The sequence below is a fragment of the Eubalaena glacialis genome, chromosome 9 (assembly GCF_028564815.1).
Source record: "Eubalaena glacialis isolate mEubGla1 chromosome 9, mEubGla1.1.hap2.+ XY, whole genome shotgun sequence".
Classification (NCBI taxonomy): domain Eukaryota; kingdom Metazoa; phylum Chordata; class Mammalia; order Artiodactyla; family Balaenidae; genus Eubalaena; species Eubalaena glacialis.
This window is the reverse complement of record NC_083724.1, coordinates 6,757,639-6,776,730: the sequence shown is the minus strand read 5'-3', so window position 1 is coordinate 6,776,730 and position 19,092 is coordinate 6,757,639. Positions and strand designations below refer to the sequence as shown.

General features: G+C 55.6%; 1 protein-coding gene across 1 annotated transcript in view; it reads left to right on the top strand.

Moving 5' to 3' along the window:
* The window catches only part of HMCN2 (hemicentin 2), a 150,819-nt gene that overhangs the window by 80,299 nt on the left and 51,428 nt on the right, over nucleotides 1–19,092 (top strand). Inside the window, exons 32-49 of the mRNA XM_061200924.1 lie at nucleotides 667–948; nucleotides 1,605–1,713; nucleotides 1,959–2,128; nucleotides 3,011–3,165; nucleotides 3,608–3,704; nucleotides 4,322–4,417; nucleotides 5,959–6,135; nucleotides 7,849–8,006; nucleotides 8,854–8,977; nucleotides 9,404–9,579; nucleotides 10,608–10,704; nucleotides 10,897–11,016; nucleotides 13,516–13,677; nucleotides 14,503–14,784; nucleotides 15,812–15,979; nucleotides 17,123–17,236; nucleotides 17,681–17,767; nucleotides 18,517–18,708. Coding sequence (XP_061056907.1) covers nucleotides 667–948; nucleotides 1,605–1,713; nucleotides 1,959–2,128; nucleotides 3,011–3,165; nucleotides 3,608–3,704; nucleotides 4,322–4,417; nucleotides 5,959–6,135; nucleotides 7,849–8,006; nucleotides 8,854–8,977; nucleotides 9,404–9,579; nucleotides 10,608–10,704; nucleotides 10,897–11,016; nucleotides 13,516–13,677; nucleotides 14,503–14,784; nucleotides 15,812–15,979; nucleotides 17,123–17,236; nucleotides 17,681–17,767; nucleotides 18,517–18,708 — 2,766 coding nt within the window. The remainder of the gene's footprint in view (nucleotides 1–666; nucleotides 949–1,604; nucleotides 1,714–1,958; nucleotides 2,129–3,010; nucleotides 3,166–3,607; nucleotides 3,705–4,321; nucleotides 4,418–5,958; nucleotides 6,136–7,848; nucleotides 8,007–8,853; nucleotides 8,978–9,403; nucleotides 9,580–10,607; nucleotides 10,705–10,896; nucleotides 11,017–13,515; nucleotides 13,678–14,502; nucleotides 14,785–15,811; nucleotides 15,980–17,122; nucleotides 17,237–17,680; nucleotides 17,768–18,516; nucleotides 18,709–19,092) is intronic.

The window sequence follows — 19,092 nt, the reverse complement described above, 5'->3', positions numbered from 1 at the left end:
CTGAGAACCTTCTGGAAATTGATGGAAAATGCACGTGTGTGTTTTCATTATATTTTCAGTGGGGCTAGTGACCCAGGCAATGTTGAGAAGCCCATCCCGTTCCCTCATCGCCCCATGTCTCCTGGCAACGACTCTGTGGGCTTAGCAACTTGGGGGCCCTCCCCAAGGGGAAGAGAGAAGCCCCCCCCTCTGGCTACCCCCTTGGCCATCACTGGCTGAGTTAGGAGCCCCCAGAGGCTGGGCCGTCTGGGCTAGGGTCTGCTCGCTTCCTCAGGCCAGGGAGGGGACCAGTAGGAGGAGCAGAGGCTCTGGTCTTGGGCCCTGGGGAGCCCATCACTTTGGGTTCGGCGGATCTTGAGACCTACTGTGTGCAGATACTGAAGACGCACAGAGACAAGTGTGGTTCTGCTCAGGCTGAGCTCACGGGGGTAGCAGCGTGTGGAGGGAAGATGCAGGCAGCGCAGGGGGGGTGGGGATGGCACCAAGGGGCAGAGGAGGGAGAGAGTGCTTCCAGCCAGGGTGCTGGGGGAGGCTCCCCGGAGGAGGGGATGTCTGAACAGGGGTTCCAGCTAGTGGAGGGGAGGAGAAGGCATTTCACATGGGTTGGGGTCTGTGAGGGACTTAACCAGGCTGCTGGTCCCTGAGCACCCCCTGCCTCTTCCCTAGTCCCGCCCACCATCGAGGGCGCTGGCGGAGGGCCCCGTGTGGTGAAGGCCGTGGCCGGGAGGCCCTTGGCGCTGGAGTGTGTGGCCAGAGGCCACCCACCCCCCACCCTCTCCTGGCACCACGAGGGGCTACCTGTGGCAGAGAGCAATGACACGTGGCTGGAGGCGGGCGGCGGCGTGCTGAGCCTGGAGAGCCTGGGGGAGGCGTCTGGAGGCCTGTACAGCTGCGTGGCCAGCAGCCCCGCCGGGGAGGCCGTGCTGCAGTACTCCGTGGAGGTGCAGGGTGAGCCCAGGCCTGCCCCACCCGAGTCACCTGGGCCGTGGACCCCTCCTCCCACGCCTAGTGTGTGCAGAGGGAATGGAAGTGACCAGTGTCCTGGACTGCATGAGACAGAAAAGGGGACAGATGAGGACACTGCGACCTGGGCTGGGGCCCCTCAGGGATACAGGGTGGGCAGGGTTGATTCCCGGGGTCAAGGGTCCCTGCTCCTGCCCATGACCCTGGGCCAGGTCATCCAGGGTGAAGGACACCGCTCTGCCTTCCAGGAGATGCTCCCGGTCAATGGGATGGACATTTATACCCCGAGGCCCAAAGCTGGGTGGTGGGCGCTGGTCCCGGGGATGGGTGGGCGGGCCCTTCTCCTGCTTCTTCCATTTCACAGACACTTCACAGCCATTAACTCTGGATAAGGCAGGGAACAGGCAGACGGGACTCCTGAGCCCTGGGTCTGGTGGGAAGACATTGAATAAACAGACCAGTCCCGTGGGGAGGCTGAATTTGGGTGGTCCTAGAAGGCCTTCTGGACGAGGGGCCATTTATGGGAGTGCTTGAAGGGTGAGGTGAGGCTTGGGCCTGACTCTGGCGGCACTGGGACTTGGGCGGGCTGTAGGCCGGAATTTCCTCAGCTCCAGACATCCAATGGTGGCTTCTGCCCACAGTGCCCCCGCAGCTCCTGTTGGCAGAAGGCTTGGGCCTGGTGACCACCCTCGTGGGACAGCCCCTGGACCTTCCCTGCCAGGCCTCAGGCTCCCCAGTTCCCACGATCCAGTGCGTATGGGGTGGTGGAGGCCAGAACTGGGGGGCTGGGGGACAGGCAGAGAGCATGCTTTGGGGGTGGGTGGGGACGGGAGATGCTACCCCTCCCAGGAGCATGAAAGAGGCCATGGAGCCAGGGACCATGGAGCCAGGGACGTGAGAACGGGAGAGAGATGCTGCCTGGCCTCTTGGCCTGTCCTGTTTCCCCTACCTTCCCTAGCCTCAGGCTGACCTGTTCCCCTCCCCACACACCTTAGGTGGCTGCAGAATGGCCGCCCAGCCGAGGAGCTGGCCGGGGTGCAGCTGACCTCGCAGGGGACCACACTGCACATCGACCACGTGGAGCTGGACCACGCGGGCCTGTTCGCCTGCCAGGCCACCAATGAAGCGGGCACTGCAGGGGCTGAAGTGGAGTTGTCTGTGCACGGTGAGGGCGGCCTGGGGTTCTGGGGCAATGACAGCCCGAGATGCCGGAGTGGGTGAAGCCAGCCTGTCAGACATGGGAAGGGCATGGAGCTGGTCTTCTCTGGACAGCATTTCTGGTCTGGACTTCCCAGCTCCCCAAAGAGACACAGGTGTGAGAAGGTGGTCTCAGCTGCTCACCACACTTGTCTACAGGCCTTCGATCCCCTCCCCAGCCTCCCCCCGACCCCGGCTTGCTGTCTTTATGCTGACCATGCTGAACTTCATTCAACTGTTTAAATACGTTGGCTTTCTTACCTCCAGTCCTGCAAATGCTGTTCCCTCTGCCTGGAACATTCTTCCTCTTTGTCTGATTAGCTCCTCCCTATCTTTCAGGTCTGTCCTAAAAAACACCCCTTCCTCCAGGAAGCCCTGCTTGATTCCACCATGGTTATAATCTGCACTGCCCAGCCTCTCGTGGCCATAGCCCCCCACCTACTGTATTGGGATTTCTCGTTTGGCTGTTCATCTCCACTGCCCAGCTTGGGAGCTCTGAGGGCAGCACAGAACTTTCTCTGTTGTGTCCCTGTGCATAGTGCAGTGTGGGACACAGAGTAGATGCTCAGTGCACATATGGACGGATAATGGATGGATGAATGATGGATGGATGGATGATGGATGGATGGATGATGGATGGGAGAATTTTAAAGGGGAAGACTAGCTCTGCCGGCTCTCAGTCTGGTGCTCTTTCCCCTAAGGCCAGGTGTCTGGAGGGTTGAGTGGGGGGAAGCTAGAGGCCAGCCCTGCAAGGCCACTCCCTCCCTCCCCAGGCATTGAAGAGGTTTCTGGGTGCCCACTGCACCCCTCCTAACCCTGACTGGGCCTCCCTGCCTCTCCCTCTGCCCAGAGCTCCCATCGGTGGTCGTAGTTGGGGGTGAGAACATCACAGCCCCTTTCCTGCAGCCTGTGACCCTCCAATGTGCAGGGACTGGGGTACCTACCCCAAGCCTCCGCTGGTGGAAGGATGGTGTGTCCCTGGCAGCCTCGGGGGGGAACCTGCAGGTACGTGCAAGGGCCCCAGGGCTGGCAGGCCAACCTTGCACAGGTGGAGGGGCTGCTTTTTAGTGGCCCCGGGGAGCCCAGGCGGAGCTCTGGCAGCCTGGGGGCAGGACAAACAGAGTCCACTCACCCTAGAAATGCTCAGTGGACCTTGGGGTGCTGGGTCTGAAGAAGGAAGGGAGCCCTAAGCCTAGTCCAGGTCCCCGGAGTTTGAGCTCCCAGAGGGAGAAAATGGGGAGAGGGGAGTATCCCCAAGACCAGAGGGATCCCCTGGAATCCTAATGTGTGGCTCAGAGCTCCACCCGGAACCAAGCTTGTGCCCATGCCTCACGTCTCCTGCGCTGGGGTCAGCAGCAGCCTGGCCACTTGCCATGTCCCAGTGTTGCTCTGACCCCAGGCTCCACCCACATCCTGGCACACACCTGCCCTTCCTCCTCTCCACCAGATCGAGAAGGTGGACCTGAGGGACGAAGGCATCTACACTTGTGCTGCCACTAACCTGGCTGGGGAGAGCAGGAGGGACGTGGCGCTCAAGGTGTTGGGTGAGGATGTGGGTGGAGGTGGAGCCTGGACCTGGGGTGGTGGGTGATTGAGGGCCCGCAGGGCTGCCGTGGGGGGTTGGGGACGGCTGGGGGTTCTAAAATTAATGTCACGTACTTAACTTTAGAAGTAGAAAATCATTTGCTCCGTGGCCACTTTTGGTTGTTTTCTGCCGGATTTTCAGTGGACAGCCTTGTTCTCATTCATATTTATCTTTGCTTGTTCTATTCATTTGGGGGCTCATTTAGGTCCTTGTGTATATGGGCAAATCCTTGCCCTTGTCACTCCTCATGACTGTCGGGGGTCCACCTCCCCGGTGTGCCTGATGCTGGCTGTTCCTGGGGGGTCAGGCGCCAGGGTCGTCCTTGTTGCCCAGCCCACCTTGGGAAGGCTGGGTAGGGGCACTGAGTGACAAGGGGCACTTGTCACTCCTCGTGACTGCCTGGGGTCCACCTCCCCAGTGTGCCTGATGCTGGCTGTTCCTGGGGGGTCGGACTCCAGGGTTGTCCTTGTTGCCCAGCCCACCTTGGGAAGGCTGGGGAGGGGCACTGGGGAGGCTGAGATGAGCCACCCAGAGCCTGTACCCTCGCCAAGCCAGGGCTCTCCTCGTCTCCCCTAGTGCCCCCCAATATCGAGCCGGGCCTGGTCAGAAAAGCAGTGCTGGAAAATGCCTCCGTAAACTTGGAGTGTCTGGCTTCAGGCGTACCCCCTCCTGGTAAGTAAGACCCCTCCTCTTGGCTGAAAGCCACCTCCAGCCAACCCCACTTCCCCATCCAAAGAGGTGGGGCAGTGCCGCAGGCACCACTCTGGCTGTGGACAAAGCAGGATGAGATCAGCAGTCCTTCCCCTTCCCTCCCCAGCGTTCCCCTCTTCCTTCTCAACAGCTGTTTATCCAATGCCCATTACATGCCAGTCCCTGCCAGGGCCCAGAGCCTTTGCACTGGTGTCTGAAACAAACCTGCCGGGTTTCTGCTGAGTTTGTGGCTTCACGGGGCTGCCCCGGGGCTGGCGGTGAGAACCAAGACCTCCATCTGGGCCTCTTCTCTAGACCAGCAGTTGAGCAAAGGTCTGGGAGCTAGGGCTAGGTGTGGGTGCCCGGCAGACAGGATGGGCCCAGGAAGAGGGTCCGTTTCCTGTCCCCCATCTGAACCAGGTCAATCCTGCTTTGCCTGGGGTGGTGAGCCCTGGAGGTATTTGCCCTCTGCCATGGGGAAACCATCTTCTGGGATGGACCCTGGCAGGAGGTAAGGAAGTTGAAGCTACAATCGGTCGTTACTAATTTATTTATTATCTCTTTATTAACTTTATTTTTTAAATTTATTTTTAAATTGAAGTATATTGGTTTACAATGTTGTGTTAATTTCTGCTGTACAGCAAAGTGATTCAGTTGTGTGTATATATATATATATATATACATTCTTTTTTTATATGCTTTTCCATTATGGTTTATCATAGGATATTGAATTTAGTTCTCTGTGTTATACAGTAGGACCTTGTTGTTTATCCATTCTATATATGATAGCTTACATCTGCTGACCCCAACCTCCCACTCCATCCCTCCCCCAACCCCCTTTCCCTTGGCAACCACCAGTCTGTTCTCTATGTCCACGAGTCTATTTTGTAGATAGGTTCATTTGTGTCATATTTTAGATTGCACATATAAGTGATATCATATGGTATTTGTCTTTCTCTTTCTTACTTCACTTAGTATGATAATCTCTGGTTCCATCCATGTTGCTGCAAATGGCATTATTTTGTTCTTTTTTTATGGCTGAGTAATATTCCATTGTATATATGTGCCACATCTTCTTTATCCATTCATCTGTTGATGGACATTTAGGTTGTTTCCATGTCTTGACTATTGTGAATAGTGCTGCTGTGAACATGGGGGTGCATGTAGCTTTTTATAATCAGTCCATATTTATGAGACTGCTGTTTTGGGGTATACCATGTTCTCCTCTAAAGATCTCCCTCATAGGTGGTCTCCTGGCAGGGGGAGGACGTGAGGGGCTGGGCTGACTTCGACTATCCTTGCTCCTGGCTGCCCCGCCTGCATCCCTCTCTGCCTTCGGTTCCATCTCAGACAACGCTGCCCTGTTCTGCCCCGCCCCCCTTCCTGGAGAACATTGGCTTTCTCCAGTGCCTGAAATAAAGGCACACCATATGACCACCCAGGAAGCCTCTCCTGGATGCCCATGACACAGGCACAGTCTGAAGGGCTGGCAGGGACCCTTTCATCTCTCTTCTCTTCACCAGATATCTCCTGGTTCAAGGGCCACCAGCCTGTCTCTGCCCAGAAGGGAGTGACAGTGTCAGCTGATGGGAGAGTTCTCCTCATTGAGCGAGCCCAATTTTCTGACGCTGGGATCTACCGCTGTGTGGCATCCAATGTGGCAGGCAGCACAGAGCTGCAGTATGGCCTACGGGTCAATGGTGAGCTGCCCTGCGACTAAAGGGATCCTTGTCCCAAAAGTTGTCTTCCATCCATTTGTCCCTCAGTCTGTTCATCCATCTGTCATCCATCCATCCTTCCTTCCATCCATCATCCATTCATCCATCCTTCCTTTCATTCATCTTTCCTTCCTTCCATCCATTTATAATTTATCCATCCATTCATTCATCCATCCATTCTTCTATCCATGCATGGAAACACCCAACTGTTCTTCCACTGATTCAACCATCCATCCAATCCTCTGCCTATCCATCCATCCACCCATCTACCCATCCAGCTGTCCATCCCCTCAACCATCCATTTATTCAAACATCAATTCCTCCATCTACTGAGTACAGGCGTCCCTCAGAGATACTGCAGGTTCATTCAGTTCCAGACCACCGCAATAAAGCGAATATCAGAATAAAGCAAGTCACATGAATGTTTTGGTTTCCCATTGCATAGAAAAGTTCTGTTTACACTATACTGTAGTCTAGTAACTGTGCAGTAGCATTATGTCTAAAGAAAGTACAGACCTTAATTAAAAAGTATTTTATTGCTAAAAAATGCTAACCATCATCTGAGCCTTTGGTGAGTCGTAGTAGTAACATCAAAGGTCACTGTTCACAGATCGCTATAACAAATAGAACAGTAAAGGAAAAGTTTGAAATATTGCGAGGATTACCAAAATGTGACCCAGAGACCAGAAGTGAGCCAATGCTGTTGGAAAAATGGCACCGATAGACTTGCTCAAGGCAGGGTTGCCACAAACCTTCAGTTTGTAAAAAACACAACATCTGCAAAGTGCGGTGAGGTGAAGCACAATAAAATGAGGTGTGCCTGTACGTGGTCTGGGCAGACCCTGGGGCTGCAGCCCTGAACAAGACGGACCCAGGAGCCTTCAGTCTAGTGGAGGATATAGTAATTGGATACTTACCCAAAGTATTGGTTCATGACAACTGTGATAAGAGCTAGGAAAAGTGAGGTACAACTGAATGCCTGGAACTGGAGCGCTGACCTGGCCTGGGGGGTCCCAGAAGGCATCTTTGAGAGCTGGATGCCTAAACAGAGACCATGTGCAAAACGCTAAGGCTATAGAGAATTTGAGAAACTGAAAGGAGGCTGGGGGCTCGGAGCTTACAGAACAGTGAGAGGAGGGGCCAGGGTGGTGCTGGGTACCAGATGGAGGCTGGAAAGATTGGGTCTTTATCCTAAGAGCAGGGGGTAGGTAGCTGGACAGGAGGCTGGGACCCTGGGTGTCATGCCTCATGCCTCCCAGATACAACTGAATCTTCTGACCGTTTTCTGCCCACGAGAGGCTGTCTATAGGCTGATACCTCTGAGTTGGAAAGCAAAACCTGCCCAGGGATTCTCAACCCTGGTTACCCCTCTACCATCCCCATGATAATGACCTCATGCTGACCAGAAGGCCCCAGTTCAGGTGCTGCTTCTGCCACTTCCTAGCTGGTCAGCCTCGGGCAGGTGACTTCCCTCTCTGAGCCTCAGTTTCCCATCTGTGGAAGCCGCGTGGTGGAGCTGGAGGGATGAGATGAGCAACCTCAATTACTGTGGAGTGCTGTGCCCGTGTTGGGAGTGGCTGTCCCTAAGCTTTTGTTTGTGGCCGTGTGCTCCTGTGTGGGTACCCAGCCCGGGACCCTGCCTGCTTCACCCCCAGCGGGGCTCAGCCTGTGCCCTGTGCCGCCCTCACCCTGCAGTGCCTCCGCGCATCACTGTGCCACCCAGCCTGCCGGGCCCCGTGCTGCTCCACACCCCGGTTCGGCTGACCTGTAACGCCACGGGAGCCCCCAGCCCCATGCTGATGTGGCTGAAGGATGGAAACCCCGTGTCCACTGCAGGGACCTCTGGCCTCCAGGTCAGTAGGGCTGGGGGGCCCTGACTTGCCTCCCGGGTGCCTCAGTAGGTGCTGGGAGCAGAGGTCAGGGCCTGGGAGTGCCGGGGGGAGAGGGAGACAGTGATGGCCCAGGATGGTCGGCTGGAGGGAGGAAGGGGATCTGCTGAACGGAGTCCAGAGCCAGGTGGTCTCCAGAAACATAATGTGCACCACCAAGGTGAACCGAGTATGTAATTTAAAAATTTCTAGTAGCTGCATTAGGACGAATAAAAAGAAGCAGGTGAAACCAGTTTTAATAATGCATTTTTAAGGAATTCCCTGGTGGTCCAGTGGTTAGGACTCCTTGCTTCCACTGCAGGGGGCACGGGTTTGATCCCTGGTCGGGGAACTAAGATCCCGAAAGCCTCTCAGTGAGGCATAAATAAATAAAAGTGTCCTTTGGCTACTTTATTTATTTATTTATTTATAAATAAATAAAAAGTGAATATTAAAAAAAAAACTGCTGTATAAAAATATACATTTTAGTTCACCCAATATATCCAAAAAGTATCATTGCATCACGTGATCATTATAAAAAATCATTAACCAGACATTTTACATTCTCCTTTTTGTACAAACTCTTTGAAATCAGTTGTGCATCTTACACTTGGGGACCAGCCCTATTTCAAGGGCTCCCTAGCCATAGCCCTACTCCAGGGGACTCTTTCTCAGGACCGATGTTATTCCCCACCAGCCAGCAGAGGTCCTGAGGTCTGGGTGGAGCTCGAGGTTCCTCTGCATTGTGGCGGGCCCCGGGGGTCTGGGGCAAGCTGCCCGCTGTGCCTGCTAGCAGGGCCTGACCTCATGTGGACTTCCTTCTGGGCCACAGGTCTTCCCTGGGGGCCGGGTCCTCACGCTGGCCAGTGCCCGGGCTTCCGACTCCGGCAGCTACTCCTGCGTGGCCGTGAATGTAGTGGGCGAGGACCGCCGGGACGTCATCCTGCACGTCCACAGTGAGTGTCAGGCCCTGGACTCTGCCGGGTGCAGGCCGGCGGCTCAAGAAGGCGGGGCTGGGGCAACCCCGGGGGTTGGATGTGGGAGGTCTGGCCTGAGACTGTGTCTGCCTTCATGTAAGGGTCAGTTGGACCCCCAGAGCCCTCTCCTAGAGTGTGAACTCCCCTGTTGTAGATAGGTGGGCAGGTGGGCTCTTTCCTCAGTGGTAACATCTGGTACAACTAAAGTACAAAATCATATTCAGGATATTGATGTTGTTATAATGCACGATCCTATTCAGGTTTGGGGGCCTCCTCTAAAGGTCATCAAGGGGAGGACAAGAGGGCTGCAGCTCAGGGGGTGGGCCCTCATCCTAATGGTGACTTCCCATCCCTGGTGTTTGCTCCTGGCTGCTGAGACAGCCCCTGCCCCACCCCCTCCCGCAGTGCCCCCAAGCATCCCTGGAGAAGAGCTGAATGTGTCCGTCGTGGCCAACGAGTCAGTGACCCTGGAGTGCCAGAGCCACGCTGTGCCCCCTCCCGTGCTGAGCTGGCGGAAGGACGGCCGCCCCCTGGAGCCCCGGCCTGGCATCCGCCTCTCTGCAGACAAGGCCTTGCTGGAGGTGTGCGGCCTCCCAGGCCACCAAGGGGGCCCCCACTGTGAGCAGAGCTGAGCCCTGAACAGGGCGGGCTGAGGTGCCCCCATGAGCATCAGTTCAGCTCACTGTGACCCTCAGGCCCCTCCAGTCCCAGGACCCATCAGAGCTGCTTCCAGCCAAACAGGGATGGAGAGCGAAGCCCCAGGACTGAGCCCTCAGTGCGGGAGGTGGGGGCACTTCCCTCAGGACCCCCACGAGTTTTTCACTCCTTGTTCGAAAGCCGCCTTGCCTTTGGGCATTTAAGGCCCTTCATCTGGCCCAGCAAGGCAGGGGTTAGTTAGGGTCAGGGACTCTGGAGTCAGCCTGGATTTAAATTTTAGCTCCACCTCCTCCCGACTACTGCGCCGTTGGGTTGGGTCGTGTTCTGACCACACTGGCCTCCCGTCTCTCACCTGTGAGCACCTGGTGCCTTTCTTCTGGGAGAGTTCTATAGAATGCCTGTGAGGTCCCACCTGCCCCAGAGAAGAGCTCATCCATGTCAGCTGGGGGAGGGGAAGTACCTCTCCAAGGTGCTGGGAGAACCCTCCACTCCAGCCTGCCCCTCCTTCTCCCACCCCTCTACATCTTGTGATATGATCATTCCCAACTCTGAGCCCCTTTGTTTGGTTTCCTCTGCCTGGAATACCGCCCCCTCCTTCCCTTCATTCTGCAAAGCCACAGCCTAGCTCCATCACCTGCCTAGGTCAGGATCTGACCCCTGAGGACAGGGTCCCCTCCGCCTCCTCCTTGGAACAGGACTGGGCTGTGGATGTGAAGTGGGGTGAGGCTGGCAGGGCCGCCATTTGTGCCCAGTCCGTGTCAGGCCACCAAGGCCCTGGCTTCCAGAAACTTCCCGGTACAAGAGGCACAGCAGGTGCCACCACTGCTCCCTGGTTCCAGGTGGGAGGGGGGACTCAGCAACGTAAAGTGACATGCCCAAGGTCACACAGTCTGTCCAGGGGTAATCGCATCTGTGCTGCCCCCGCTGATGGGTTGTTTTTACTCTCGGCCAGGTGGACAGAGCCGGGGTGGCGGACGCAGGCTGCTATACCTGCGAGGCGCTGAACCAGGCAGGCCGATCGGAGAAACACTACAACCTAAATGTCTGGGGTGAGGGTCTCCTGGGCTGGGCTGGGGTCCCTCCCCCTGCCCCTGTTAGGGCTGGCTCTCAAGCCCTGGGGTTGGGGCTGCCTTGAATGGGTTCTAGGATACAGCCCTCCTCCCCCACCCTCTCCCCCCGGGGTCCCTTTCTTATCCCAGCCCACAACTTCCTGCCCACCTCACCTCCTCTCTTTTACTCAGTCCCTCCAGTGTTCCCCTCACCAGAGCCTCGCACCCTGACTGTGACTGAGGGGCACCCCGCCAGGCTGTCCTGCGAATGTCGGGGCGTCCCTTTCCCCAAGATCTCCTGGAGGAAGGACGGTAGGATGGCTGACCTCGCCCAGCCCTACCCTCATTTCCCCACCCAAGGAGGCTGCTCCCTGCCCTCGCTGGGTGCCCCCACTCTAGCTGAGTTGGAGGTGGGTGGGCTTACAGCCCTGGGGGGTGCGGGTGCTGGTTACAGAAGACCCTTCAGCCCCTTCTCAGCCAGTGAGAGCTGGATTGATCCTCAGGCCTCACTTCAGATGTCTCTTCTTCCAGGAAGCCCTCCCTGACCTCCACCCCAGTCTAGGCCTCCTTGATGCCACCCCTGTATGTTAGCTTGTCATATTACCCGCCTTAGTCCTTCAGTGTCTGCTCCTCCGTGAGCCCGTGAGCCCGTGAGCCCTGGGAGGCACTGTCTGGGAATTCAGCAGTGGCTAAGACAGTGCCCGGTACAAAACAGGTGCTCGATAAATATTTGGAATTCATTCATTTAACCAGTATTTGTTGAGAGCCTCTCTGTGCCAGGCCCCATTCTAGGTGCTGGACATACAGCAGTGGATTGACGCAGTCAGATAATAAATGCGAAGTTAGTACAGGCATACCTCGTTTTATTGTGCTTTGCTTTACTGAGTTTCGCAGATGTCGTGTTTTTCATAAATTGAAGGTTTATGGCAACCCTGCCTCCAGCAAGTCTACTGGTACCATTTTCCCAACATTTTCCAGCATTTGCTCACTTTGGGTCTCTGTCACATTTTGATAATTCTCCCAATATTTATAACTTTTTCATTATTATAATTATGTTTGTCATGGTGGTCTGTGATTAGTGATCTTTGATATTACTATTGAAAAAAGATTATGGCTTGCTGAAGGCTCAGATGATGGTTAGCATTTTAAAGTATTTTTCATTAAGTTACGTACATTGTTTTTTTAAACATAATAGTGCACACTTAATAGACTAAACATAATCTTTATATGTACTGGGAAACCAAAAAATCACGTGACTTGCTTTATTTCGATATTTGCTTTTTGCGGTGGTCTGGAACCGAACCTATGATATCTCCGAGGTATGCCTGTAAATGACTTAATACCTGACATGATAAGTGCTATGGAGAGAAATAAAAGCCAGGAAAGGGGAGAAGTTGTGAGGGGGGAGGGAGGTGGGATTTGCAATTTTAAGTTGGGTGGCCAGGGACATTTGACCAAGCAGATGTGGAGAAGGTGTGAAGGATGAGCATGAGGATATTGTAGGGAAAAGCATTCCAGGCAGAGGTGATGGCAGGTGCAAAGGCCCTGGGGCAGGGGTGAGCCAAGCATGTTTGAAGAACAGCAAAGAGGCCAGTGGGGCTGGAGCAGATTCAGCAAGGGGACGGTAGCAGGAGATGGTCACCTGAGCGATGGGGGTGGATCAAAGGCTGTAAGGATCTCAACTTTTACCTTGAGTGAGATGGGGCTTCTGTAGGGGTCTGGTTTGTACTCTAGATGGTTCCTGCCAGCATGATGAGAATAGAGCATTGGGAGCAAGGGTGGGAGCAGGGTGGCCAGTGAGGGGGCTCCTGCAGGGACTTTGGGCAAGAGATGCTGGCACTTGGACTAGGTGGGTATCCATGAGGTGTTGGGAGGGGGCCATAGTCTGGATGCATTTCAAAGGTGGTGCTGGCCGGATTTTCTGACGGCTGGGATGGGGGCTAAGAAGAAGGAGGAGTCGGGGAATGACTTTTGACCTGGTAGTCGGGAGAGTGGTTCTGCCATCACCGAGATGGAGAGGCTGCAAGGGCAGGTTTCGGGGAGCAGATAGGGAGTTTGGGGCATTTAATTTTGAGATCTGTTAGACACCCAACAGGTTGTCAAGTGGGCAGTCAGACATAGGTGTCTGGAGCTCAGAAGAGAGGTCTGGACTAAGAATAAATCCAAAAGTGACAAGACAAGTCGAGGTCACCAGGGGAGAGAGCATGGACAGAGAATAGAATGTAAGAGCGAGGAAGAATGTCATGTGGCCACCTAGTCTCCTCCCCCTGCTGGGACACATGCTGATGGATGGCCAGAGCCCAGAGGGCCGCTCTGCTGTGAACAGGTGCAGGATGTTGGAAGTTAGTGTTTAATCCAGTGCCTCTTGGTTTACAAAATCCTTCCCTGCATCGGGGTCTCCTTGCTGCCAGGTGTGCCAGCTGCTTGGTCTCCCTCGCCCATCTCTGTAGCTAGATGGATGGGTCATTCATTCGATAGCCTTCACTGAGCGCTATTATATGCCAGGCCCCAGAGAGCCTCTAAGGATCCCAGGGGGAAAGTGAGGCAGGGTCTGCCCTCCAGGACAGCCCACGCCAGGGCAGGATTCGGACGTGCCACCTGCAGGCTTATCTGTGTTGGGGAGAGGCTCAGTGTTATGGGAGCTCAGAGTGGGTTCCGGGATCACATTTGGTGCTCAGGGAAGGCTTCCTGGTGGAGGTGACATCTAAGTGGGCACCTGATGCATGAGCAGGAGCTGGCCAGGATGGATGGGAGGACAAGTGTTCGAGGTGGAAGGACCAAGGACCAGGGGCTTCTTTCTCATGCCTCCAGGTCAGCCTCTGCCCATGGACGGGGCCGGCCCTGGGCAGGTGTCAGCTGTGGGGCGGCTGCTGTATCTAGCACAGGCCCAGCCGACCCAGGAGGGAACGTACACCTGTGAGTGCAGCAACGTGGCCGGAAATAGCAGCCAGGACCAGCAGCTGGAGGTGCATGGTGAGTCAGGCTGGGATGACCTGAACCAGGCGGAAGGGGCCAGAAGGGGCCCAAAGGGTGGGCAGCCAGGTGCCCTGGCAGGGCAGACCTCACCCCCAAACCCAAGCAAAGACAAAACAGGGCTGATGAGAGCACTTTCCTGTTACCCCTTAGCTCTCTGGCATTTCAACTGCCCCCTACCCCCAGCCAGCTTCTTACAGCTCCTGACCTCAGCGTGAGAGAGGGGGCAGCGTGATCCCAAGAAGCCCCCAATGGTCCAGAGGGGGGAAAAAACACAGCTTGAAACAGTTGGAAACTAAAGAAATGTAAAATTGATATGAAGCTCCTATATGTGATGGAAACATAAGTCTCCATCTACTTGTCCTGCCGAGATGAAATTAAATATCTCAACCTTGTAAAAATCATTCTAGAAAATAAAACCAAGAAAAATGCTGTTCAGCATCTTGGGGAGAACCCCACCTGTGGAATAATCCCCCGCCCTCGGCCAGTCCTAACAGCTGTTTAAGTTCTGGGAAGCCTCTGGTTTCTAAGGAAGAAAACCCCTCACAAATCTTCAGGGCTGTTCTGTGAGCTCATTGTCCAAACGGCAGGCCTTCCTGTGATTCACAGGGTGTGGGAGAGGGGGCCATGGGGTACTTTTCTGACCCCATTATAGAGATGCAAAGTGGAGGCCCAGAGAGGCGAGGTCACCTGGCTGAGGTCACACAGCCAGCGAGGGACATGGAGGAACACAGGCCAAATGGAGGCGAGCCCAGAGCCTGGCACGTGGCGCGTGTTTGGTGCCCGGCGGCCCACTTTCCCTGACGTGCTTTCTCCCCATGCCAGTTCCCCCTCAGATCGCGGGCCCCCGCGAGCCCCACACACAGGTGTCCGTGGTCCAGGGCGAGGAGGCCACTCTGGAATGCAACGCCACAGGGAACCCCCCGCCCAGGGTGACGTGGGAGCGGGACGGCGAGCCGGCGGGGGCCGCGCCTGGCCTGCGGCTGCAGAGCCAGGGTCAGAGGCTGCACGTGCAGCGGGCTCGGGCTGCCCACGCCGGGCGCTACAGCTGCGTGGCCGAGAACGTGGCCGGGAGGGCCGAGAGGAGATTTTCGCTCTCTGTGCTGGGTGAGGACCGGCGGCCTGCTGGAGGAGGGCAGGAAGGGGACCAGACTGCAGAAGGCAAGGCTGCTTCCGTCCCCAAGCTGTGCTCCTGGGGCCACCCCCTTGTTCTGCCAGGAGTCAGACCCCTCTGGGTAGGGCACCTGTTGGAAGAAGCTGCAAACGCTGCTCTCAAAATCAGGATTGGCTCCAAATAGCCCTCATTTCCCTCCCTCCCTGTCTCCCGTGTTTGCTGCTCCCCATCTCTGTTCCGGGCATTCTTTATCCTGCATGACTCGTATGTAATGGGGGAATTCGGGGGTTCCCCGAGAGATCAGGAAGATCCTGACCGCTGTCCTGGGAAGTCAGGGCAGCTTCCTGTAGGAGGTGACCTTTTAGCTGAAATGCAAAGGCTGAGTAGGGGTTCATCGGGAGCCGGGGTGAGAGGAAGAGTGCCAGGCAGAAGGAACAGACTCTGCGGAGGGCTGGAGCACGTTCACGGTGGCTAGAAGAGCCTTGTGATTCCAATCTCTTACTGAGCTTCTACTGCATGCCTCAGGGTGGAGGCAGGGAGTGGAGAGAGGCAAGGAGGGAGAGGTGGGCAGGGGTCCTTTAGGGAGGACCCTCTCATGTCTCCATCATTGCTGGGATCCCCAGTCTCGCCCACCTATCCCTGCCTGATAGGGTGTGGCTTCCTTTCTGAATGGAACTCTGCTCTGTGGATTTAGGGACCCATCTGGTGTTCCCATTTGCTCTAATTCCCGTCTCATTTGCTCAGTCTTTGCTCCGTGCCAGGCTCTGTGCTAAGTGCTCTACACATGTCCTTGTTGAATTCTCCTGGCATTCCAACGAGGGGTTGGGGAAACTGGGGCCCAAGCCTGATGCCAAAGCCCAGCCCGTGGCCATCACTCACGCCCTCTGATCTTGTCGCTCCTGCTCCTCAGGCTCCCCTGACTGGGGGGCGGGGGTCCTCGGGGAGGGCATTTGTGGGGAGCCAAGCAGGAGCGTACAGCTCCCGTCTGCATCCTGAATGCGGCTTCTTCTCTGTGTCTAGTGCCCCCAGAGCTCATTGGAGACTTGGACCCACTGACCAACGTCACGGCTGCCTTGCACAGCCCCTTGACGCTGCTCTGTCAAGCCACAGGCATCCCACCTCCAGGGGTCCTCTGGTTCCGAGGGGAGGAACCCATCCGCCCTGGGGAGGACACCTACCTCTTGGCAGGTAAGGTGCCAGTCGGGGGAGTATCTGGTTATCGGATCTGGCCCTCTACCTCTGTCCATCACATGCCTGTGACCTCTGATCCTGCACTGCCAGGCTTGGTTGGGATAACCGTTTTAGCTGTTGGTCCCCATAAACACTGGTCAGGTGAGGTGCTCCAGGAAAAAAAAATCAGATTTAAATAAGTCTGGAAAAGGCTTCCTGTTCTGCTGTCCTGGAGACTCACAGTGACCATCTGTATAGTCAAGGTTCTGATAAGTCCTGCAGAAAAAAATTCTCACGGCACCTATGAAACATAGCATGGAACTGTAACAAACTTTGGGAAATGCTGATCTAAGCACTTTCTCCTTTGAATATTCATCTTCCTCACAAAGTTGGTTTGTGATGGTTCTTGCTGGAATACAAATGGGGAAACTGAGGCCCAAGAGGCAATATCCCATCAGAATCTTGCAGGGACTTCCAGGCCCCCTGAAGCTCAGCCTCAATGACCCGTCAGTTGTTCCATGCAGCCAAAGCTGGGATGGTAAATAAGTTTCCCCTTGTGCACCGCTTCTGAGCACTTGGTGGGGGCCGCCAGATTCAGTGTGATGATATGAATTCAGAGACTGCATCTGGGCCAAGCAGAAAGGAGAGTGGCGATCGATTAGTGATGTCTGCCCTGGGTGCAAGAATAGCAGTGATGATGTGTATCTGCCTTCCTTGGGCTGGTCTTAGGAGATCCTTGCATTCCTCTGAGAGGAGCTGGTTCACCTCTGAGAGGTCCTTGGGAGAAGGTGGCCTTTTACCAGGTCCATCAGAGTCAAATGAGGGTTCTGATCTGAGCCAGGACTACATAAACCATTGCTGTCCTTTTAGCCCCAGCCAACCCACAGAAGAGAGGGTAGCCAGGTGACAGATCCTTCTTACTACAACAGGGTCCTCAAGTTTACCCTGGTGTAGGTCTAATGTCCAGGGGGCTCCATCTATCTGTTTACCCTCCTGGGCCTCAGTTTACCCATCTGAGGAATGGAACATTGTGGGAGGCAGACAGCTATACCTCTAAATATAATGCCTGGCATGCTCCTCTTCCTGGCGGGCAGCCTGGGCTCAGCTTGGGACAGAAGGCTGCTCATAGCTGTGCTTGGAGCCCACTCCCCCCCTCCCCAGGTGGCTGGATACTGAAGATGACCCGGGCCCAGGAGCAAGACAGAGGCCTCTACTCGTGCCTGGCAAGCAACGAGGCTGGGGAGGTGCGGAGGAACTTCAGCGTGGAGGTTCTGGGTGTGTCACCGCCCCATTCTCATGGGCACCCACCAATCCTTTCCCTCCGGCCTGGGAGCTTCTGGGGGTGGGGTCTGGCACCGGCAGGAGGGAGAAGCCAAGCCTTGTTTTCTTTGCCTCATCAGCAACCTCTTCTCTGAGGCTGCCATAGAACTTTCCAGAAACAGCTAGAACTAACCCCAGATGAAAGGGGGAAAAGATGTTCAATACCACCCAACTGCCTTCCTCTGATCAGGGCCTTCTCCCAGAGGCACTGGTACTTCCCTCAGCCGGCTGCTGAGGGTTAGGGTTGGGGTTAGGGTTAGGGTTTATTAAACTCACAGCCCCATGGAGGCAGGCGTGAGGGGATGGGGAAATGGAAGAGAGGTGCCGTGGGCTCTTAGCTTCCTGCTCCGTGGTTGTTCAGCATGGTCAGTTAGTGTCTGTCTTCCCTGCTTCTCCCAGTTCCTCCCAGTATCGAGAACGAGGACCTGGAGGAGGCAATCAAGGTTCCCGAGGGGCGGACGGCTCACCTGACGTGCAATGTCACGGGTAAGGGGCACATGCAGTGAGCTGGAAGAAGGGTGAGAGGCAGCTGCGAGAAGGAGGGGGTCCCCGGCGATCTGCCTGCCCCCAGCCCTACTGCTCCCCACGGAGGGTCTCTCACCATCTTGGCCTTTGCACTCTCTGTGCCTCTGCCCCAAACACTCTTCCCTACTCCTCATCTGACTACAGAGCTCAGCTTCCAGGACCCTCCACAAGGAGTCCTTGGCTGACCCTTTGGGCCCATGGGCTCCTACAGGTCCAGTGCTCCCCTATCCCAGCACTGACCACACGGGACCATAGTGGCCTTGTGACATCTGTGTACCCCAGCCAGGCTCTGAGCTCCTTGAGGACCAAGGGCTACCTTGTCACCATGCTTCCCCCAGTGCCCAGCAGAGTAGGCTCCCATTAATGCTTGTGGGCTGGGAGAGATGGATGGATGGATGGATGGATGGATGGATGGATGGATGGATAGATGGATGGATGGATGGAAGGGATAACTTGCCTTTCTGTCCTGCCTGTCTGTACCAAGCCATTCCTGCCCACAACCTGGGTAAGGAAAAGGCAATCAAACCACATAAGAAAGGGCCCAGGCCAGGCTTGGTGGCTGCTTCTGTGTCTTGCCCTGCTGCATGGGCCTCTGGACTAAGATGGAGAATTGATGTCCCCTGCCCCATCTTGGAGCAGCCTCTGACCTCTTGTTTGACCTGGTCAAAACCTGCTGAAGCATTTCACTTGCCTCTCCCCTCTGCATACAGGCCACCCACAGCCCAAGGTCACATGGTTCAAAGATGGCAGGCCCCTGGCTGGCGGAGATGCCCACCGCATCTCTCCAGATGGAGCCCTCCTGCAGGTCCTCCAGGCCAACCTGTCTAGTGCAGGCCACTACTCCTGTATTGCGGCCAACGCCATAGGAGAGAAGACCAAACATTTCCAGCTTAGCATCCTGGGTAAGTGCTAAGCATCTTCTGGCCGCCCTAGGTGCCGGCAGGCTGGTACCAAGGTGACCAGCTCCTTACAGACAGCTTCCCACAAAGCACTTTACTATTTTTTCTTCCACGTCAACAACAACAAAAATAATAATAACAGCCCTATTGGCTGAACATCTACCATGGGCCAGGCATTTGGACAGGCCTGATTAGTTGAATCTTTTCAACAACCCTAGGAGGTGGGAGATGTGCTTGTCCCCATGTCACCAATGAAGCCCTGAGGCTTAGAGAGGTGACAAGACTCCAGGCCCCAGGGTCGGGGCTCACACCCAGGCAGTCAGTCTCCCAAGGGCCGTCAGCATGAACTGTCTCGTTAGGAGAAACAGGGGTCTAGAAGTTGAGAGG